The 19,609-nt window shown below is 44.6% G+C and overlaps 1 protein-coding gene across 7 annotated transcripts in view; it reads left to right on the top strand.

The window, feature by feature from the left end:
* ADAM22 (ADAM metallopeptidase domain 22) overlaps positions 1-19,609 on the top strand; it is a 274,548-nt gene that overhangs the window by 252,391 nt on the left and 2,548 nt on the right. For 4 of the 7 annotated variants that reach the window (XM_069729469.1, XM_069729473.1, XM_069729475.1 and 1 more), the window contains 3 exons: positions 5,269-5,355; positions 17,612-17,735; positions 19,027-19,609. The exon at positions 19,027-19,609 is cut by the window's right edge and continues 2,548 nt beyond it. In XM_069729469.1, the coding sequence (XP_069585570.1) occupies positions 5,269-5,355; positions 17,612-17,735; positions 19,027-19,047 (232 nt within the window). In that variant the 3' untranslated portion in view covers positions 19,048-19,609. The remainder of the gene's footprint in view (positions 1-5,268; positions 5,356-17,611; positions 17,736-19,026) is intronic. The other 3 variants (XM_069729471.1, XM_069729474.1, XM_069729476.1) reach the window with 1 other exon arrangement.

Here is a 19,609-nt window from a genome sequence, read left to right on the forward strand (position 1 = left end):
ATTTGCTGTTCAATGCACTTCCAAAAAGCAGTAGTAGTATAATGCACCTCTATGGTAGTATAATGCACCCCCATAGCAGTATAATGCACCCCATAGCAGTATAATGCAGCGCTATAGTGGTATAATGCACCCCCATAGCGGTATAATGTATCCCCATCTATATATATAATTGTCTAAGGGTTTTTCCGTCTGTCTGTCTGTGTCTGTGTCTGTCTGTCCTGGAAATCCCGGCTCTCTGATTAGTCGAGGCCGCCAGGCCTCGACCAATCAGAGACCGGCACAGCATCGACGTAGAAATCCCGCGTCTCTGATTGGTCGAGGCCGCCAGGCCTCGACCAATCAGCAACGGGCACAGCGACGATGATGTCATAAAGGACGTAGACATCCCGCGCCTCTGATTGGTCGAGGCCGCCAGGCCTCGACCAATCAGCAACGGGCACAGCGACGATGATGTCATAATGGTTGCCATGGCGACGATGATGTCATAAAGGTTGCCTCGACCAATCAGCGACGGGCACAGTCTGCCGCGAATTCTGGAATCATCATTGTCCATATATTACAGGGACATGCATATTCTAGAATACCCGATGCGTTAGAATCGGGCCACAATCTAGTCTATATATATAATTGTCTAAGGGTTTTTCCGTCTGTCTGTCTTTCTGTCTGTCTGTCTGTCTGTCCTGGAAATCCCGGCTCTCTGATTGGTTGCGTTAGAATCGGGCCACAATCTAGTAAAGTAGTATAATGCACTCCCAAGTTGGTATAATGCACCCCCATAGTATAATGCACCCCCTTGTCATATATACAGTAGTATAATGCACCCCCATAGTATAATGCATCCCCTTGTCATATATAGTATAATGCACCCCCATAGTGGTATAATGCAGCCCCATAATGGTATAATGCACCCCCATAGTATAATGCACCCCCTTGTCATATATAGTATAATGCACCCTCTTGTCATATATAGTATAACTAGATTGTGGCCCGATTCTAACGCATCGGGTATTCTAGAATATGCATGTCCCTGTAATATATGGACAATGATGATTCCAGAATTCGCGGCAGACTGTGCCCGTCGCTGATTGGTCGAGGCAACCTTTATGACATCATCGTCGCCATGGCAACCATTATGACATCATCGTCGCTGTGCCCGTTGCTGATTGGTCGAGGCCTGGCGGCCTCGACCAATCAGAGGCGCGGGATGTCTACGTCCTTTATGACATCATCGTCGCTGTGCCCGTTGCTGATTGGTCGAGGCCTGGCGGCCTCGACCAATCAGAGACGCGGGATTTCTACGTCGATGCTGTGCCGGTCTCTGATTGGTCGAGGCCTGGCGGCCTCGACCAATCAGAGAGCCGGGATTTCCAGGACAGACAGACAGACAGACGGAAAAACCCTTAGACAATTATATATATAGATGCGCCCTCATAGTATAATGCACCCCATAGTATAATGCACCCACATAGCGGTATAATGCACCCTCATATTGCAGCTTTCCAAAAAAAAAGGTGCTCCTTACCTGGACAAGGTTCAGCGGTGTCCTCCTCTCCGATTCCGCTGAGGTGCGAAGCGTTTTTCCGGGGTATGACAGTGACGTCATACTTCGGCGATGGGCACGCTGACGTCAGCTGCCAGCCTGTGATTGGCTGGCGGCAGTTAACTGTTGCTGTGTGGGAAGAATCTCCTGCACAATAACAGATTTTAACTGATCGTGTGTCTGAGGACGCACGGGCAGTTACAGAAGCGGCAGAATCCTGCCGCTGGGGCCCGGTGAGCAGAAGAAAAGTCATCGGGCTCCATATGCCAGTAAGGACGGTAATGCCCTGATGGCGGCCCTGCTCATAGCCAGGGGCGTAACTACCGCGGTCGCCAGTGAGGGGGCCCGGCAGGTCAGAGGCACCCAACACCATGTTGCAGTGCAGGAGGAATCAGTGCAGGAGGAACGGCAACAGTCCGAGGCGTATCTAGGGGGAGGGGGCAGCCGGGGCACGTGAGAGACAGGAAGCAGCTCCAGTCATCATGGTGAGACTGTCAGCTTCTGCTCTGCAGCCCCGAGACAGAAGGTGAGAGCAGGGGGGGGGAGGTGCGGGACGGAGCCGCTTTAGTCAGGAGAAGCTGAGGAGCTGCGGAGCTGCAGCCGATTTACATCAGCCACCCCTGTACCAGAGAGGAGATTGTGAGTTGTGTATATGAGCTGGTATCGTGTGTGTGTGTGTGATATCTGTAGTATGTGTGTGTGTGATATCTGTAGTGTGTGTGATATCTGTAGTATGTGTGTGTGTGATATCTGTGGTATGTGTGTGTGTGATATCTGTAGTATGTGTGTGTGTATGTGATATCTGTAGTGTGTGTGTGATATCTGTAGTATGTGTGTGTGTGATATCTGTAGTATGTGTGTGTGTGATATCTGTAGTGTGTGTGATATCTGTAGTATGTGTGTGTGTGTGTGATATCTGTAGTGTGTGTGATATCTGTAGTATGTGTGTGTGTGATATCTGTGGTATGTGTGTGTGTGATATCTGTAGTATGTGTGTGTGTGATATCTGTGGTGTGTGTATGTGTGAGTGATATCTGTAGTATGTGTGTGTGTGATATCTGTAGTATGTGTGTGTGTGTGATATCTGTAGTATGTGTGTGTGTGTGTGTGTGTATGTGTGTGATATCTGTAGTGTGTGTGTGAGGCAGGGGCGTAATTACCACAGTCGCAGCGGTCGCCGCTGCAAGCGGCTCTGGCAGGTCAGGGGCCTGTGTGTCCCCTTGAGCCTGTCTCCCTTGTCCCCTTATGCTTGTGTCCCTTGTCCCCGTGTGCCAGTCTCCCTTGCCCATTAGTCCCTGTGTGTCCCCATGTGCCTGTCTCCTTTATCCGCTTGTGTCAGTCTCCCTTGCCCACTAGTCCCTGTGTGTCAGTCTCCCTTTCCCACTTGTCCCTGTGTCCCCTTGTGCTTGTATCCCTTGCCCACTTGTCCCTGTGTGCCCCTTGTGTCAGGCTCCCTTGCCCACTAGTCCCCTTGTCAGTCTCCCTTGTCCTTTTCTGTCAGTCTCCCTTGCCCACTAGTCCCCTTGTAACCTTCTCCCCTGCCTCCTAGCCCCCATGTGTCCCCTTGTGCCTGTCTTCCTTGCTCCCTAGCCCCCCTATGTTACCCTTGTGCCCTCTCCCCTGCCCCCTCGTCACCATTTGCTCGTGTCTTTCTCACTGCCCCTGTATGGAGGGGCTGCATTATACTATTAGGGGGCTGCGTTGTATTCTATGGGGGTTACATTGAGTTGTATGGCAGGGGGGGGCCCCATTTGGAAGTTCGCACCGGGGCCCATAACTTTGTTGTTACGCCACTGCTTATAGCAACCAATAAAGCACAGCTTTCATTTCTTATAGTGCTCTTGAAAAATGTAAGTTGCTCTGTGATTGGTAGCTACGAACAACAAAGACCATTTTGTTAAACAATTTTCTTAAATCTTTGCCTTTGACATCTTGGTTTTGTTGAACACTGATGGTGAAAAAAAATGTGTTGGGCTCTGCTGTCTAATAGTAAGTGTAGGCCTCTGCTGTAGTTGTAGCCCATAGCAACCAAACAGAGAATAGCTTTCATTTGTTCAGAGCAGATTAAGAAATGAAAGCAGACCTCTGATTGGTTGCTACGGACAACGAAGTGAGTCTTGGTAAAAGAGGTCTACCGTTTCATGCCTCATTTATTAAGGGTATGTTCACACGTTCCTGATTTCCATCCTTTTTTTTTCAGGACTGTTTTTTAAAAAAACTGCAGCTCTTGGCAGAAAACGCAGGTCCTTTTTTTGGTCCTTTTTTGATGCGTTTTTTGATGCAGTTTTCTAGCCAGAGTCTGTGTGTTTTCTAGGAATTTTTTTAGGGTTAAAATGGCTGAAAATACCCTAACCCTACCCCTAACCCTACCCCTATTCTAACCTTAGTGAAAAAAAAAAAAAAAATTCTTTATTTTTTTTTATTGTCCCTACCTATGGGGGTGACAAAGGGGGGGGGGGGGGGGTCATTTACTATTTTTTTTATTTTGATCACTGAGATAGGTTATATCTCAGTGATCAAAATGCACTTTGTAACGAATCTGCCGGCCGGCAGATTCGGCGGGCGCACTGCGCATGCGCCCGCCATTTTGCAAGATGGCGGCGCCCAGGGAGAAGACGGCCGGACGGACACCGGGAGGCCGGGTAAGTATAAGGGGGGGAGATTAGGGCACGGGGGGGGCATCGGAGCACGGGGGGGGCATCGGAGCACGGGGGGGGTGACATCGGAGCACGGGGGAGGGGCATCGGAGCATGGGGGGGTGGGATCGGGGCAGCCACACTCCACCCACGCACTTCCGCCCGCTTCCCCGCACTTCCTGCTGCAGCGGTTCTGCACCACGAACCGCAATAAAACCCGCAGATCTATTTTTGATCTGCGGGTTTTACTGCGGGTTTGACCTCACAATGGAGGTCTATGGGTGCAGAATCGCTGCTGTTTTACAAAAAGAAGTGACATGGTACTTCTTTTTTACCGCAGCTAATCAGTGCGGTTTTTTTTTTTCAATTCAGGACCATGTGCACAGTGGGTCCTGTTTTCCATAGGGTACAGTGTACTGTACCCTGCATGGAAAACAGCCGCGGAACCGCAGCGGCAAAACCGCTGCGTTTCCGCGGTAAAAAACGCACTGTGTGAACATGGCCTAAAACTGTCTTTATTGCCCATAGAAACCAGTCATAGCTCAGTGTTTATTTGAATAGAGTTTTGTTCTCAGATAACACATGATCCCAGCACGCTCGCTCATCCCTAGTTGCTACCAGCAACAATGAGTTTTCTTTTAGTTGTAATAAATGAGGCCTGTTGTGTTTTCTTTTTCTTTCAAGGTTTTATGAGGTTGAAAGATTTTTTTTTCCAGCAAACAGCTCCTATCGTGTCCATGTCTGTCTGGTACTGCAGATTTTGACTTCTATGGGAATAAGCTGTAATACCAAACACAGCCATTATACAGGAGTGGCGCTGTTTTGTTGTTTTTTTTTAAGAAAAATAAACAAAAAAATATATGAACTCTGCTCTGTATAGTGAAGGACATATACATTAAATGTGGCAGTACTTTCTTATTATATATGATTTCCCCTCGCACGCTGATCTAGTACCTATACTCATTGCTTGCTTACCTCTCTCCTCCTTTTTGTTCCCATTCTCACTTTTCTTTCTGTGATCGTGTTGTATTTTTTTCAGAGTGTATATTCTGCTTTCTCTGTTCTCCTGTTCCTCCTATCACTTTTCTGCAGGTATTTTAACCCCTGGTACAAAAGACAACATTATGTAGCTATATGGGTAGAAGATGTGAATAAAAACACAGAAGGACCGTACATTAGGTATTACGGAACGGAACGCTTTATTACACGTAGAGCGATGTGGCGGTATATCGCTGTGGTGGAGCTTGGCATATATACATACCTACATACAGCGTACATATACGGTTGTACCGTGCATGTGTGCACTTGTTTGATTATGTATATATCTGGTAGTGTGAGTGTATATACCTTATTGTCTTAAAGGAGAAAACAATCCCCTTAAATGAAAAATGTATATGGTACAAAGAGCTGTGGGCATTTATTAAAGGATGTGTCCGTCCAAACACCCATACGTAAGAATACCAGGGTTGTATGAGATCATAAAAAATGGCTGCCTTGTTCTAGAAACAGCGCCACTCTTGCCGCTCAGCTGTTTCAAATTTCAGCCATGGTTTTTTTTTTACAATCTTTAGTTTCAAGAATAAGAAAAGGAGGAATCTAAAAACAGGGCTATTGCTGACAGTCCAATAGTCCACCACCATGATATTCTGTCCCTAAAGCGGTACAAGTATCAGACATGGACATGGATGTTAAGTTTAGAAAATTTACTTTTAATTTCTGCTATAGGTGAATTCTAAGTTATTAGAATCGGGACCCTTATCCAAAAGATAAAAGACAGAGCAGCTATAAAAAGTGTCTCTTGCTTTGGACGACCCAACGTGTCCGTCAATTTCACAAATTGCCGATCGACCCAATTGTTACCGATTCTCCCACAGACTACAGCTGGTACTGGGGTCCCACCAGTGAGACTGTAACCGCCTTATTGCTGAGCACCCTTCTCCAAAAAAAAACGGATTCCCAAAAACGTATTTTTAAAGAGTATCCTAACTAAAGGATGGCGGATAAATTACTGATCACAGGGAGTTCGACCACTGGGACCCTCAGTGATCCCAAGAGTGGGACTCTGGAATGCAGGGACCAGACTTTACAGAACCCAGTCCTGAAGGGAGCAAAGGTGCGCAGGCTCGATCTCCGCTACCTTCATCTATGCAACTATCAGAAATAGCTGAGCGCTGTACTCGGACTTCTCTGGCAGTCCCATAAGCAATGAATGGAGCATGCAGACCTTCTCAAATTTAAGGTAGGGCTTTGCAGAGCCCAGATCCTGGATTCCACAATCTCGTCCTTGGTATCACTGGGGGTCTCAGTGGTTAAACTCCCTGCAACCAATACCAGAGAAAAATTGTTCCTTTGATTAATCCAAAAAACTAACCAATTGATAGAACCAATTCCCATCAATGTTTTCTTTGTCACCTTAGACAAATGCATAAATTGCTCAAATTCTTATTATTGGTAAAATTATCTAGGTGGAGATATGTTCTTTCAAAACTGGATATCCCACAAAACAAAATGTATCTCCTATCTGTAGGATCGGTGATAAATGGATAATTACTGGGATCTCCAGTACTGGGACCACCACTGACTGCTAGAATGTAGATCCAAAACGCTTTGTTCCAGAGGAATTTGAAGGAAATGGTGGTCACGCAGCTGTTTTTCAATTTTATCAAGAATTCAATAGAATAAAAAAATGTGAACATAGCCTGAGAGAGAGCCTATCTGGAGCTAGTTTTTGGATGGACATCATCTTTAATGTATTCTACAAGCTACTTGGTGGACAATACCTTTCCCGTATGCCAACCTACTTTGGGATCACCAAAACTACCTCGCTAGTCAGGTGGTCAAAGAATCAGATAAGGAAGAAAAAAAAATCCCCACCACCACCAAATAGAACTAGTAACCAAAAACAAGCCTAACTTAAACTATTCCGATCCACATAGGATCCTAGTGGAAACCACATCTCAAATAGATTTTTTTCGTTTGGGGATGTATTTTTCTTTCAGTAGATGACAATTCATTTGGAAAAGGAACCTTGGGGGAAGTGCATCAAAAATGGTCAGAAGGAAAAAAATGGAGAAATGACCCCTAGCAATTAATCATATTCCAGCTCTGATTTTCCTTATGCCATTGGAAGTACAAAGCAGCATCCTGATTAATTGCTGTAGGCCACTTGTCCGCTTCTCCTTGGCACTAGTTTTTGATAAATATCCTTCATACATGTTCTTGCTTCTTGTTGGTTTGGCTTTGTATTATAGATATAGTGCTCTTATCTATGTTGTGTCCTTGAAGCTATTGATAAAGGGTGTAGTGCATGCCACCCCTTCACCATTAATAGCTCTCAGAAGTCGAATACTATCCATGAGGCCGCAGACATCTCACATTAAAAGCATGTTCTTCCTGGAGAAGCCATCATCCAACTCACTGCAATGTATACGTCACTGGTTCAGAAGCATGGCATGAGATATCTAGTAGGAGGGCCAGAAATCCTAGATGTAAGTTTATACAACTTGTACTCGGCTTCGTTGATCTTCGACCTGTGGATCTCCCACTGCTGTGAAACTGTCAGGGCATGGTGGAAAGTATCAGGTTGGAGACCACGGCTCTACTTGATCCTAGAAGTAGTAAGTCTTCTTCATTTTCAAATGTTATATGCAGGATCTGATGTTCCTCAAATGATAAATAGTGTCATGAGCATTAGATGATTATCTACAGCGACAAAATGCTCTTCACGACCATGAAATTGACTTTGAGAACATTTTGGTGCTAGTTTCCGTTGAACTAGTACTATAGATCAGCCTCAAAGTGTTGGATGAACGACCAGTTGTCGAAAAACTGCTTGTTTGTAATTTGCCAGACTTCTCTCCAAACTTTACATCCATCTTAAGACCCAATACACAGAGAAAAGTCAGCCAAAACGTGAATTTCAGCAGACCATCTAATGTGTATGGGAGCCTTCCGACTCTCCCCCAACAGGTGATATCAGGGGGAGAAGGGCTTGTTTGGAATTTTCTCCTGAGAGATAAGCCTGCTCCAGTGGTGTCTCTAAGCTGCCTACTTAACTGTCCCTATTGACCAGGGGTGTCAAACTGCATTCCTTGAGGGCTGCAAACAGGTCATGTTTTCAGGATTTCCTTGTACTGCACAGGTGATAATTTAATCACCTACACAATGATTCCAGCACCTTGTGCAATGCTAAGGAAATCTTGAAAACACGCATGGTTTGTGGCCCTCGAGGAATGCAGTTTGACACCCCTGCTATTGACAACACATGAATGCCCATATGGGCCGAGCATTCATCTTTACAGGGGAGTGGTAGACAGCTGTCAGCAGAATGTGCGAACAAACAACAGCTGCCTAAGGTGCATGCGCACTAAACCCCATCCAGAGCAAGATTCACTTATTTGTTAAATCATAATAAGACGAAGGTGTAAACAGTGAGATGTCCATGCCACCCATATTACAACATCAGTAAAGAGGACCAGTCATACCTACATTGTGCATAAACAATTTTGGAGCATTTAGTTTGCATTTTGTTGTGCCGTTGACAACCGGATAAGAAGGGGAAGGATTAAAAAAATATGTTCAGGAGAATAACAGAAGAATGTGCCTTAGGCCAATCAGATCTGTCCCCCACATCCATCCTCACACAATTTTATTGAAAACTGCAGCTGCGTCCCCCTCCTCCCTCCTTTCTATTGACTGATTTACACCACAGAGAATTTTTGGTGACTAACAGGAGTTACTAAACTTTTTACAAAGAGGGATTGCTGTGAGAAAAAAAAATTCTATTTGCATTTCCTGGATCACAAACATTGTTGGCTCCTGCCATGAATTGCATTAGTAATTTATGGATTAAATGAAGAACATGGTTTCCGGATGTGATTTAGTAAGATTGGGTTTACACCTGTTTGCTCTAATTAATATTTTTGGGCAGTTTATTTAAAAAGAAAAACCTCATTGAAACTGAGCTTGCATCAGTTCATCAAAATGAATAACTTGAAGATAACAGCGCTCTCCCTCCTTCCATGTGCAATTTATATTGTGTGTGCGTGTATATATATATATATATACACATATATATATATATATATATATATATATATATATATATATATATATATATATATATATATATATATATATATATGTATATACAGTCATGGCCAAAAGTATTGACACCCCTGCAATTCTGTCAGATAATACTCAGTTTCTTCCTGAAGATGATTGCAAACACAAATTATTTGGTATTATTATCTTCATTTGCCGTAATTTGTCTAAAATGAAAAAACCAAAAGAGGATAAAGCAAAAAGCAAAACATTGATCATTTCACACAAAACTCCAAAAATGGCCCAGACAAAAGTATTGGCACCCTCAGCCTAATATTTGGTTGCACAACCTTTAGCCAAAATAACTGCGACCAACCGCTTCCGGTAACCATCAATGAGTTTCTTACAATGCTCTGCTGGAATTTTGGACCATTTTTCTTTGGCAAACTGCTCCAGGTCCCTGATATTTGAAGGGTGCCTTCTCCAAAATTCCAATTTTAGATCTCTCCACAGGTGTTCTATGGGATTCAGGTCTGGACTCATTGCTGGTCACCTTAGAAGTCTCCAGTGCTTTCTCTCAAACCATTTTCTAGTGCTTTTTGAAGTGTGTTTTGGGTCATTGTCCTGCTGGAAGACCCATGACCTCTGAGGGAGACCCAGCTTTCTCACACTGGGCCCTACATTATGCTGCAAAATTTGTTGGTAGTCTTCAGACTTCATATGCCATGCACAAGGTCAAGCAGTCCAGTGCCAGAGGCAGCAAAGCAACCCCAAAACATCAGGGAACCTCCGCCATGTTTGACTGTAGGGACCGTGTTCTTTTCTTTGAATGCCTCTTTTTTTCTCCTGTAAACTCTATGTTGATGCCTTTGCCCAAAAAGCTCTACTTTTCTCTCATCTGACCAGAGAACATTCTTCCAAAACGTTTTAGGCTTTTTCAGGTAAGTTTTGGCAAACTCCAGCCTGGCTTTTTTATGTCTCTGGGTAAGAAGTGGGGTCTTCCTGAGTCTCCTACCATACAGTCCCTTTTCATTCAGACGCCGACGGATAGTACGGGTTGACACTGTTGTACCCTCGGACTGCAGGGCAGCTTGAACTTGTTTAGATGTTAGTCGAGGTTCTTTATCCAACATCCGCACAATCTTGTGTTGAAATCTCTTGTCAATTTTTCTTTTCCGTCCACATCTAGGGAGGTTAGCCACAGTGACATGGGCTGCAAACTTCTTGATGACACTGCGCACGGTAGACACAGGAACATTCAGGTCTTTGGAGATGGACTTGTAGCCTTGAGATTGCTCATGCTTCCTCACAATTTGGTTTCTCAAGTCCTCAGACAGTTCTTTGGTCTTCTTTCTTTTCTCCATGCTCAATGTGGTACACACAAGGATACAGGACAGAGGTTGGGTCAACTTTAATCCATGTCAACTGGCTGCAAGTGTGATTTAGTTATTGCCAACACCTGTTAGGTGCCACAGGTAAGTTACAAGTGCTGTTAATTACACAAATTAGAGAAGCATCACATGATTTTTCGAACAGTGCCAATACTTTTGTCCACCCCTTTTTTATGTTTGGTGTGGAATTATATCCAATTTGGCTTTAGGACAATTCTTTTTGTGTTTTTTCATTTAAGACAAATTAAATGAAGATAATAATATCAAATAATTTGTGTTTGCAATCATTTTCAGGAAGAAAATGAGTATTATCTGACAGAATTGCAGGGGTGTCAATACTTTTGGCCATGACTGTGTATATATATATATATATATATATATATATATATATATATATATATATACAGTACAGACCAAAAGTTTGGACACACCTTCTCATTTAAAGATTTTTCTCTATTTTCATAACTATGAAAATTGTACATTCACACTGATGGCATCAAAGCTATGAATTAACACATGTGGAATTATATACTTAACAAAAAGTGTGAAACAACTGAAAATATGTCTTATATTCTAGGTTCTTCAAAGTAGCCACCTTTTGCTTTCATGACTGCTTTAGGGTACGTTCACACTAGCGTTGCGCCGCCCTGCGTCGGCGACGCAACGCGCGACGCATCGAAAAACGCGCGCAAACGCGCGCAAAAACGCGCGCGTTTTGCGACGCGTGCGTCGTTTTTGACCAAAATCGGACGCACAGAAAATGCAACTTGTAGCGTTTTCGTGCGTCCGACGCCAGCGTCGGAAACGACGCACGTGGCGAAAAACGCAACCAAAAAGACGCACGCGTCCCCTATGTTAAACATAGGGGCGCGTCGCCGCTGCGTCGCCGACGCAACAGCGGCGCAACGCTAATGTGAACTTAGACTTACACACTCTTGGCATTCTCTTGCTTCAAGAGGTAGTCACCGGAAATGGTCTTCCAACAATCTTGATGGAGTTCCCAGAGATGCTTAGCACTTGTTGGCCCTTTTGTCTTCACTCTGTGGTCCAGCTTACCCCAAACCATCTCGATTGGGTTCAGGTCTGGTGACTGTTGAGGCCAGGTCATCTGGGGTAGCACCCCATCACTCTCCTTCTTGGTCAAATAGCCCTTACACAGCCTGGAGGTGTATTTGGGGTCATTGTCCTGTTGAAAAATAAATGATGGTCCAACTAAGCGCAAACCGGATGGAATAGCATGCCACTGCAAGATGCTGTGGTAGCCTTGCTGGCTGAGTATGCCTTCAATTTTGAATAAATCCCCAACAATGTCACCAGCAAAGCACCCCCACACCATCACACCTCCTCCTCCATGCTTCACGGTGGGAACCAGGCATGTAGAGTCCATCCGTTCACCTTTTCTGCGTTACACAAAGACATGGTGGTTGGAACCAAAGATCTCAAATTTGGACTCATCAGACCAAAGCACAGATTTCCACTGTTCCATTCCTTGTGTTCTTTAGCCCAAACAAGTCTCTTCTGCTTGTTGCCTGTCCTTAGCAGTGGTTTCCTAGCCGCTATTTTACCTTGAAGGCCTGCTGCACAAAGTCTCCTCTTAACAGTTGTTGTAGAGATGTGTCTGCTGCTAGAACTCTGTATGGCATTGACCTGGTCTCTAATCTGAGCTGCTGTTAACCTGCGATTTCTGAGGTTGGTAACTCGGATAAACTTATCCTCAGAAGCAGAGGTGACTCTTGGTCTTCCTTTCCTGGGGCGGTCCTCATGTCAGCTAGTTTCTTTGTAGCGCTTGAGGTTTTTGCCACCGCACTTGGGGACACTTTCAAAGTTTTCCCAATTTTTCAGACTGACTGACCTTCATTTCTTAAAGTAATGATGGCCACTCGTTTTTCTTAGCTTCTTTTTTCTTGCCATAATAGAAATTTTAACAGTCTATTCAGTAGGACTATCAGCTGTGTATCCACCAGACTTCTGCACAACAAAACTGATGGTCCCAACCCCATTTATAAGGCAAGAAATCCAAATTATTAAACCTGACAGGGCACACCTGTGAAGTGAAAACCATTTCCGGTGACTACCTCTTGAAGCTCATCAAGAGAATGCCAGGAGTGTGCAAAGCAGTCATCAAAGCAAAAGGTGGCTACTTTGAAGAACCTAGAATATAAGACATCATTTCAGTTGTTTCACACTTTTTTGTTAAGTATATAATTCCACATGTGTTAATTCATAGTTTTGATTCCTTCAGTGTGAATTTACAATTTTCATAGTCATGAAAAAACAGAAAAATCTTTAAATTAGGTGTGTCCAAACTTTTGATCTGTACTGTACATTATATATATATATATATATATATATATATATATATATATATACACTCGGTGGTCTCCGAGTATTTGCTAGTGCTCAGAGATTTAGTTTTCCTCGCCTCAGCTGCATGATTTACTGCGGCTAGCCAGGCTGAATACATGTGGGGATTCCCTAACAAACAGGCTTTCCTCACATGTATTCAGCGTATCTGGCAGCCGTGAATCATGCAGCTGAGGCGACGAAAACTAAAGGTACCTTCACACTAAACGATATCGCTAGCAATCCGTGATGTTGCAGCGTCCTCGCTAGCGATATCGTTTAGTTTGACACGCAGCAGCGATCAGAATCCTGCTGTGATGTCGTTGGTCGGGGCTAGAGGGCCAGACCTTTCTTTGGTCGTTGGCTCTCCCGCTGACATCGCTGAATCGGCGTGTGTGACACCGATTCAGCGATGTCTTCGCTGGTAACCAGGGTAAACATCGGGTTACAAAGCGCAGGGCCGCGCTTAGTAACCCGATGTTTACCCTGGATACCATCCTAAAAGTAAAAAAAACAAACGCTACATACTTACCTACCGCTGTCTGTCCCCCGGCGCTCTGCTTCTCTGCTCTGGCTGTGAGCACAGCGGCCGGAAAGCAGAGCGGTGACGTCACCGCTCTGCTTTCCGGCTGCCCGGCGCTCACAGCCAGAGCAGAGAAGCAAAGCGCCGGGGACAGACAGCGGTAGGTAAGTATGTAGCGTTTGTTTTTTTTACTTTTAGGATGGTAACCAGGGTAAACATCGGGTTACTAAGCGCGGCCCTGCGCTTAGTAACCCGATGTTTACCCTGGTTACCGGCATCGTTGGTCGCTGGAGAGCGGTCTGTGTGACAGCTCTCCAGCGACCAAACAGCGACGCTGCAGCGATCCGGATCGTTGTCTGGATCGCTGCAGCGTCGTTTAGTGTGAAGGTACCTTTAATCTAACAAATGCTCGGAGACCACCCGAGCAATGACTACACTCGCTCATCACTAATATATATATATATATATATATATATATATATATATATACATACATACATACATACATACATACATACATACATACATATCAAACTGTCCACTTAGGAAGCAACACTGATTGACAATCAATTTTACATGCTGTTGTGCAAATGGAATAGACAACAGGTGGAAATTATTGGCAATTATCAAGACACCTCAATAAAGGAGTGGCTCTGCAGGTGGGGACCACAGACCACATCTCAGTACCAATGCTTTATGGCTGATGTTTTGGTCACCTTTGAATGTTGGTTGTGCTTTCACAGTCATGGTAGCATGAGACGGACTCTACAACCCACACAAGTGGCTCAGGTAGTGCAGCTCATCCAGGATGGCACAGCAATGCGAGCTGTGGCAAGGTTTGCTGCGTCTGTCAGCGTAGTGTCCAGAGGCTGGAGGCGCTACCAGGAGACAGGCCAGTACACCAGGAGACGTGGAGGGGGCTGTAGGAGGGCAACAACCCAGCAGCAGGACCGCTACCTCCGCCTTTATGCAAGGAGGAACAGGAGGAGCACTGTCAGAGCACTGCAAAATGACCTCCAGCAGGCCACAAATGTGCATGTGTCTGCACAAACGGTTAGAAACCGACTCCATGAGGATGGTCTGCGTGCCTGACGTCCACAGATGGGGGATGTGCTCACAGCCCAACACCGTGCAGGAAGCTTGGCATTTGCCACAGAACACCAGGATTGGCAAATTCACCACTGGCGCCCTGTGCTCTTCACAGATGAAAGCAGGTTCACACTGAGCACATGTGACAGACATGACAGAGTCTGGAGACGCCGTGGAGAGCGATGTGCGGCCTGAAACATCCTTCAACATGACTGGTTTGGCAGTGGATCAGTAATGGTGTGGGGTGGCATTTCTTTGGAGGTCCACACAGCTCTCCATGTGCTCGCCAGAGGTAGCCTGACTGCCATTAGGTATCGAGATGAGATCCTCAGACCCATTGTGAGACCATATGCTAGTGCGGTTGGCCCTGGGTTCCTCCTAATGCAGGACAATGCGAGACCTCATGTGGCTGGAGTGTGTCAGCAATTCCTGCAAGATGAAGCTATGGACTGGCCCGCCTGTTCCCCAGACCTGAAACCGATTGAGCACATCTGGGACATCATGTCTCACTCCATCCACCAATGTCACGTTGCACCACAGACTGTCCAGGTGTTGGCGGATGCTTTAGTCCAGGTCTGGGAGGAGATCCCTCAGGAGACCATCCGTCGCCTCACCAGGAGCATGCCCAGGCGTTGTACTGTAGGGAGACCATACAGTCACATGGAGGCCACACACACTACTGAGCATCTTTTCCTTGTCATGAGGCATTTCCACTGATGTTGGATCAGATTGAAATTTGATTTTCCACTTTGATTTTGAGTATCATTCCAAATCCAGACCTCCGTGGGATATTAGTTGTGATTTACATTGATAATTGTTGTTTTATTGTTCTGAACACATTCTACTATGCAATGAATAAAAATTTGCAACTGGAATATTTCATTCAGAGATATCTAGGATGTGGGATTTTAGTGTTCCCTTTATTTTTTTGAGCAGTGTTTATAAATATTGTACAATCCACTAACACTATACAGTCCTCCTTGGGCTATGTTCACACTTGCACTAGGGCTTTCTTTCTGGGCTAATCTTGCTCTCCACACAATGGAGTAGGAGGATAAGGTTGGGCAACTTCTTTAAGAATCACCTGCTTTGGACAGCAGAATTGCAGAGATGTTACACAGCATGTAGGCTTGTATCATGCTGTTCATATCTGGTCATATAGAGTATCCTTGCTAAGACTGCTTTGAATGCACATTGTTTTTCTACATCGAATGAATTTTTTTGTCATGGAAAAAAATTATTTATTTTTGTGGGTTTCCCAAAGTCTCAACTATAAGTGATGTCTACAGACCAGTTGGGTCTCTAGCTGGTTTGGAATTCCCAGGAAGACAAATTGCTTTTGAACCTCTGCTAAAGGGGTATGGTAAATATGGGATATGCAAGTGAATTCTCACATGTCCACCAGGGCGTATTTTTCATATGGATTGTTGATGTCCGTGTGGTTTGGAAAGGTAAAAAGCAATAAATTTACCCCCTACAAAACTTAATATTCCATTTTGAATTGTATGGTTTGGGGCTGAATCACCCAACAGTGATCGACCAAATAGAAACTCACCCCATAAAGGATAGTTCTAGACTAGGGGGTGATCTTCCCAAAGAAGAGCGACATTTCACTATATGAGCAAGTGACTAGTATTCTGTTTAGCAGAACCATATTTCTAACAAGTGATCAGTAACATTGTTAAAGTGTTCACCAGAACATCACATTTTTGACTCCGCCGCCGTTACCATCATGTATTCCTGGTAAACCGATCGGCATTGTTCGTGGCTTTAGACATTGTAGATGTTAGTTCTTCTCTGTGGCTGTGATGTATTTTACGTTTTCTTTAGCAGCTGCAGAAAGATTAGTTTACGTAACGTTCTTGTCGATCAATGACAATGGCCTAGGGCAGATTTGGTAGGTGATGTAACTGGAGACCAGGGATTGGCAGGTGTGGCGCATGGAGAAGACTTCTTTACATGCTGCATCTTCAGATGCTTCGGTGCCCTCAATAGCGGTAGTGACTACGCTTAGTTCCTTGCATTTGCTCCACATCCATGGCTTCTCCATTTCTCTTGTTTTGTCTTTCTCTGTACTAGAATGTATATAAATTTGTGAAATGCTCATAGAAAAAAAAAAATCTTAATTTCTTCAGCTTACAGGAATGTTTGCCAACCAGGGCTCTTGGGGGGGGGGGGGGGGGTTTCCAGTAGCTTTTCCCAGTAAAAAATAGACTAATTTCCTGCTCTTGAATGGTAGCCAACAAATCTGAGCCTAGCTATACTTTACACTCCCAACCCTAAACCAAACTTATTTAAGGTAGGAATGGAAGTAGGGTGCACCATGGCGGACAGAAGTCTGCAGGAGGTCTTCAGAAAGCAGTAAAGATTGGGAATCACTGGTCTTGACTGAAGCTGAATGACAGGTAAAATCATCGGGGTTTCGTACTGCGCGAGCCAAGATAGGCAGCATTCACAATGACAATAAACAGAAGGTTGTAGTCAATCGCCATCTACATGGATCATCTCCGCTGAACATCTCCTTTCATTCTGCTGTAATTCATACCCTTACATGCCACAAGGACCAGTCTTCCTAGCAATGTCAGTAAATATCGAATCTATTTTTCTCCATCTTATCTGAGACTGTAGACAACATTGCATTAGGTCCTTGCATTAATTTTTTTTACATCCGTTGCTGCTGCAGCAGAAGGCATTATACGCAGGGATAATGGTGCACAGGAAAAAGGTGTTATAACCATTATCAACCGACCCAGGCTTGCTTTTATAGATTTTCCATTTAAAAAAAATAATAATTTCCTGTACATTTCTGGGAGATTTGGGGGATATCCACGTTCAAATGACTCCATTATTCTGCAGGGTCTATGACCAACTATCGTAACTACTTGAGTAAGGAGACCAGAACCCCCCCTCCAAAAAAAAAAAAAAAAAAAAATATTGGATCACATAATGAAACTAAAGTCATCTGAATGGCGGACTCCTCCCTATAAATGTCACCCGGTATTGTTATCCTGTAATGTCCCCGCTTATCCTGTGCCTCTTCTTACAGAACACTGTCACCCTCCAAGTCTCCATCCTCATCTACAGGATCCATCGCTTCTAGCAGAAAGTACCCCTATCCGATGCCCCCGCTTCCTGACGAGGAGAAGAAACCAAGCAAACAGAGTGCACGGGTAGGAAGCCATTGATTCGGGGGTCCTATGGCCTTGCATGTATTATAATGTACAGTTTATTATAATATAGCCATAGGGCATGGAAAGAGACGTTTTATGGCCAAGGTCTTTACCACGTCAAGTTCCGAGACACCATGGAGTGTTAGGTTAAAGAGGTTGTCCGCTACTTTTACACTGATGCCCTGGATAGGGCACCAGTGTCATCGGCCGGGGTCCTGCGCTCGGCATCCCCGCTGATCAGCGGTTATCAGTGCTGGCGGCTGGAAGTACTTACCGTACTTGTGGAGCTTGGTCATCTACTTATAGTGACCGGGGCACATCGCCTCCTACTGACTTGATTAGGAGGCCGACGTGTAGCACCCCACGGCGGCCACTACAAGTAGACGCCCAAGCTCCACAAGGAAGCACTTCTTTCAGATGGCAGAGACTGGCACCGATAACAGTAGATCGGCGGGGATGCCAAGTGCCAGCCCATCAGACATTGATGACCTATCCTGAGGATAGAGCATCAATGTGGACAACCTCTAAGTTCCCACAACCCATTTTTGCTGAGTTTTTGGCACTGCTTATTTTCGCCGTGTCTTACAATTCCAGCACAATGGATGGGATTTACAAAAGTCTCCAGCCCACCGTGATTTTTTTATTTTAACACTGCATAAACTGACATACTCCCTTTTTCTTATTAAAAAGACAAACACGCACAACCGAACTGAGAGTGCATGTGTAAGGGGACGAATAACTCTCAATGGGTAGATTTTTTTTTTAAATAATTTTACTCACTTGTATAGCACCATCATATTCCACAGCGCTTTACAGATATCATTTCTGTCCCCATTGGGGCTCACAATCTAGATTCCCTATCAGTATGTCTTTGGAGTGTGGGAGGAAACCGGAGAACATGGAGGAAACCCACGCAAACATGGGAGATCATACAAACTCCTGGCAGATGTTGTTCTTGGTGGGATTTGAACCCAGGACCCCAGCGCTGTAAAGCAACAGTGCTAACCACTGAGCCACCGTACAGTGCTAACCACTGAGCCACCGTACAGTGCTAACCACTGAGCCACCGTACAGTGCTAACCACTGAGCCACCGTACAGTGCTAACCACTGAGCCACCGTACAGTGCTAACCACTGAGCCACCGTACAGTGCTAACCACTGAGCCACCGTACAGTGCTAACCACTGAGCCACCGTACAGTGCTAACCACTGAGCAGCCGTGCTCAGCTATAAGCCCTCCTATGTGTCATACCTATACCTGTCTGTGACTTTTGTCATTTCTTTTTTTACAGCTGTGGGAAACATCAATCTAGAAAATGAAGAACGTTTATCTGCAGTGGATTCTAAAGAACGATATTTTACCTGCACTCATTCATCAACCAATACTGACGGACCATTGTTGTTTACAGAGACCTTTGCCTTTAAGAAGAGGCCCTCGCTAACAATTATATTTTGCCATTCCTGAGGATTGATGAAAGACTAAATCTTAATTTAAAGGGGTTTTGGAAGAAAAGCTCAATATCAATGGTCTTGGTAGGGGGTGGAGGCCTTTTATGCATGATAGATATCATTTTCGATGCCGGGTATAAATTCTCATATCTGCAGAGACAGAGGTCTAAATTTATTAGCCCATTAACCATCCATTGTTTACCACCGGAGTTCACGAAACCATTGTTAGTTTCCATGCACGGCGCCCCCAGTGGTCACTTCTGTTCAATGCATGCACATATGAAATTTCTCCACTTGCTATAGATACATTGTTCTGTAAGTAAGCATGGAACCATAGAGGATAATAATAATGCTTTTTTTTTTCTTTTTATTTAACAAAAAAAAAGCCAATTTTTTTTGCCTAATCTAAAACATTTATAATCACAC

This window comes from Ranitomeya imitator, chromosome 6 (assembly GCF_032444005.1).
Source record: "Ranitomeya imitator isolate aRanImi1 chromosome 6, aRanImi1.pri, whole genome shotgun sequence".
Classification (NCBI taxonomy): domain Eukaryota; kingdom Metazoa; phylum Chordata; class Amphibia; order Anura; family Dendrobatidae; genus Ranitomeya; species Ranitomeya imitator.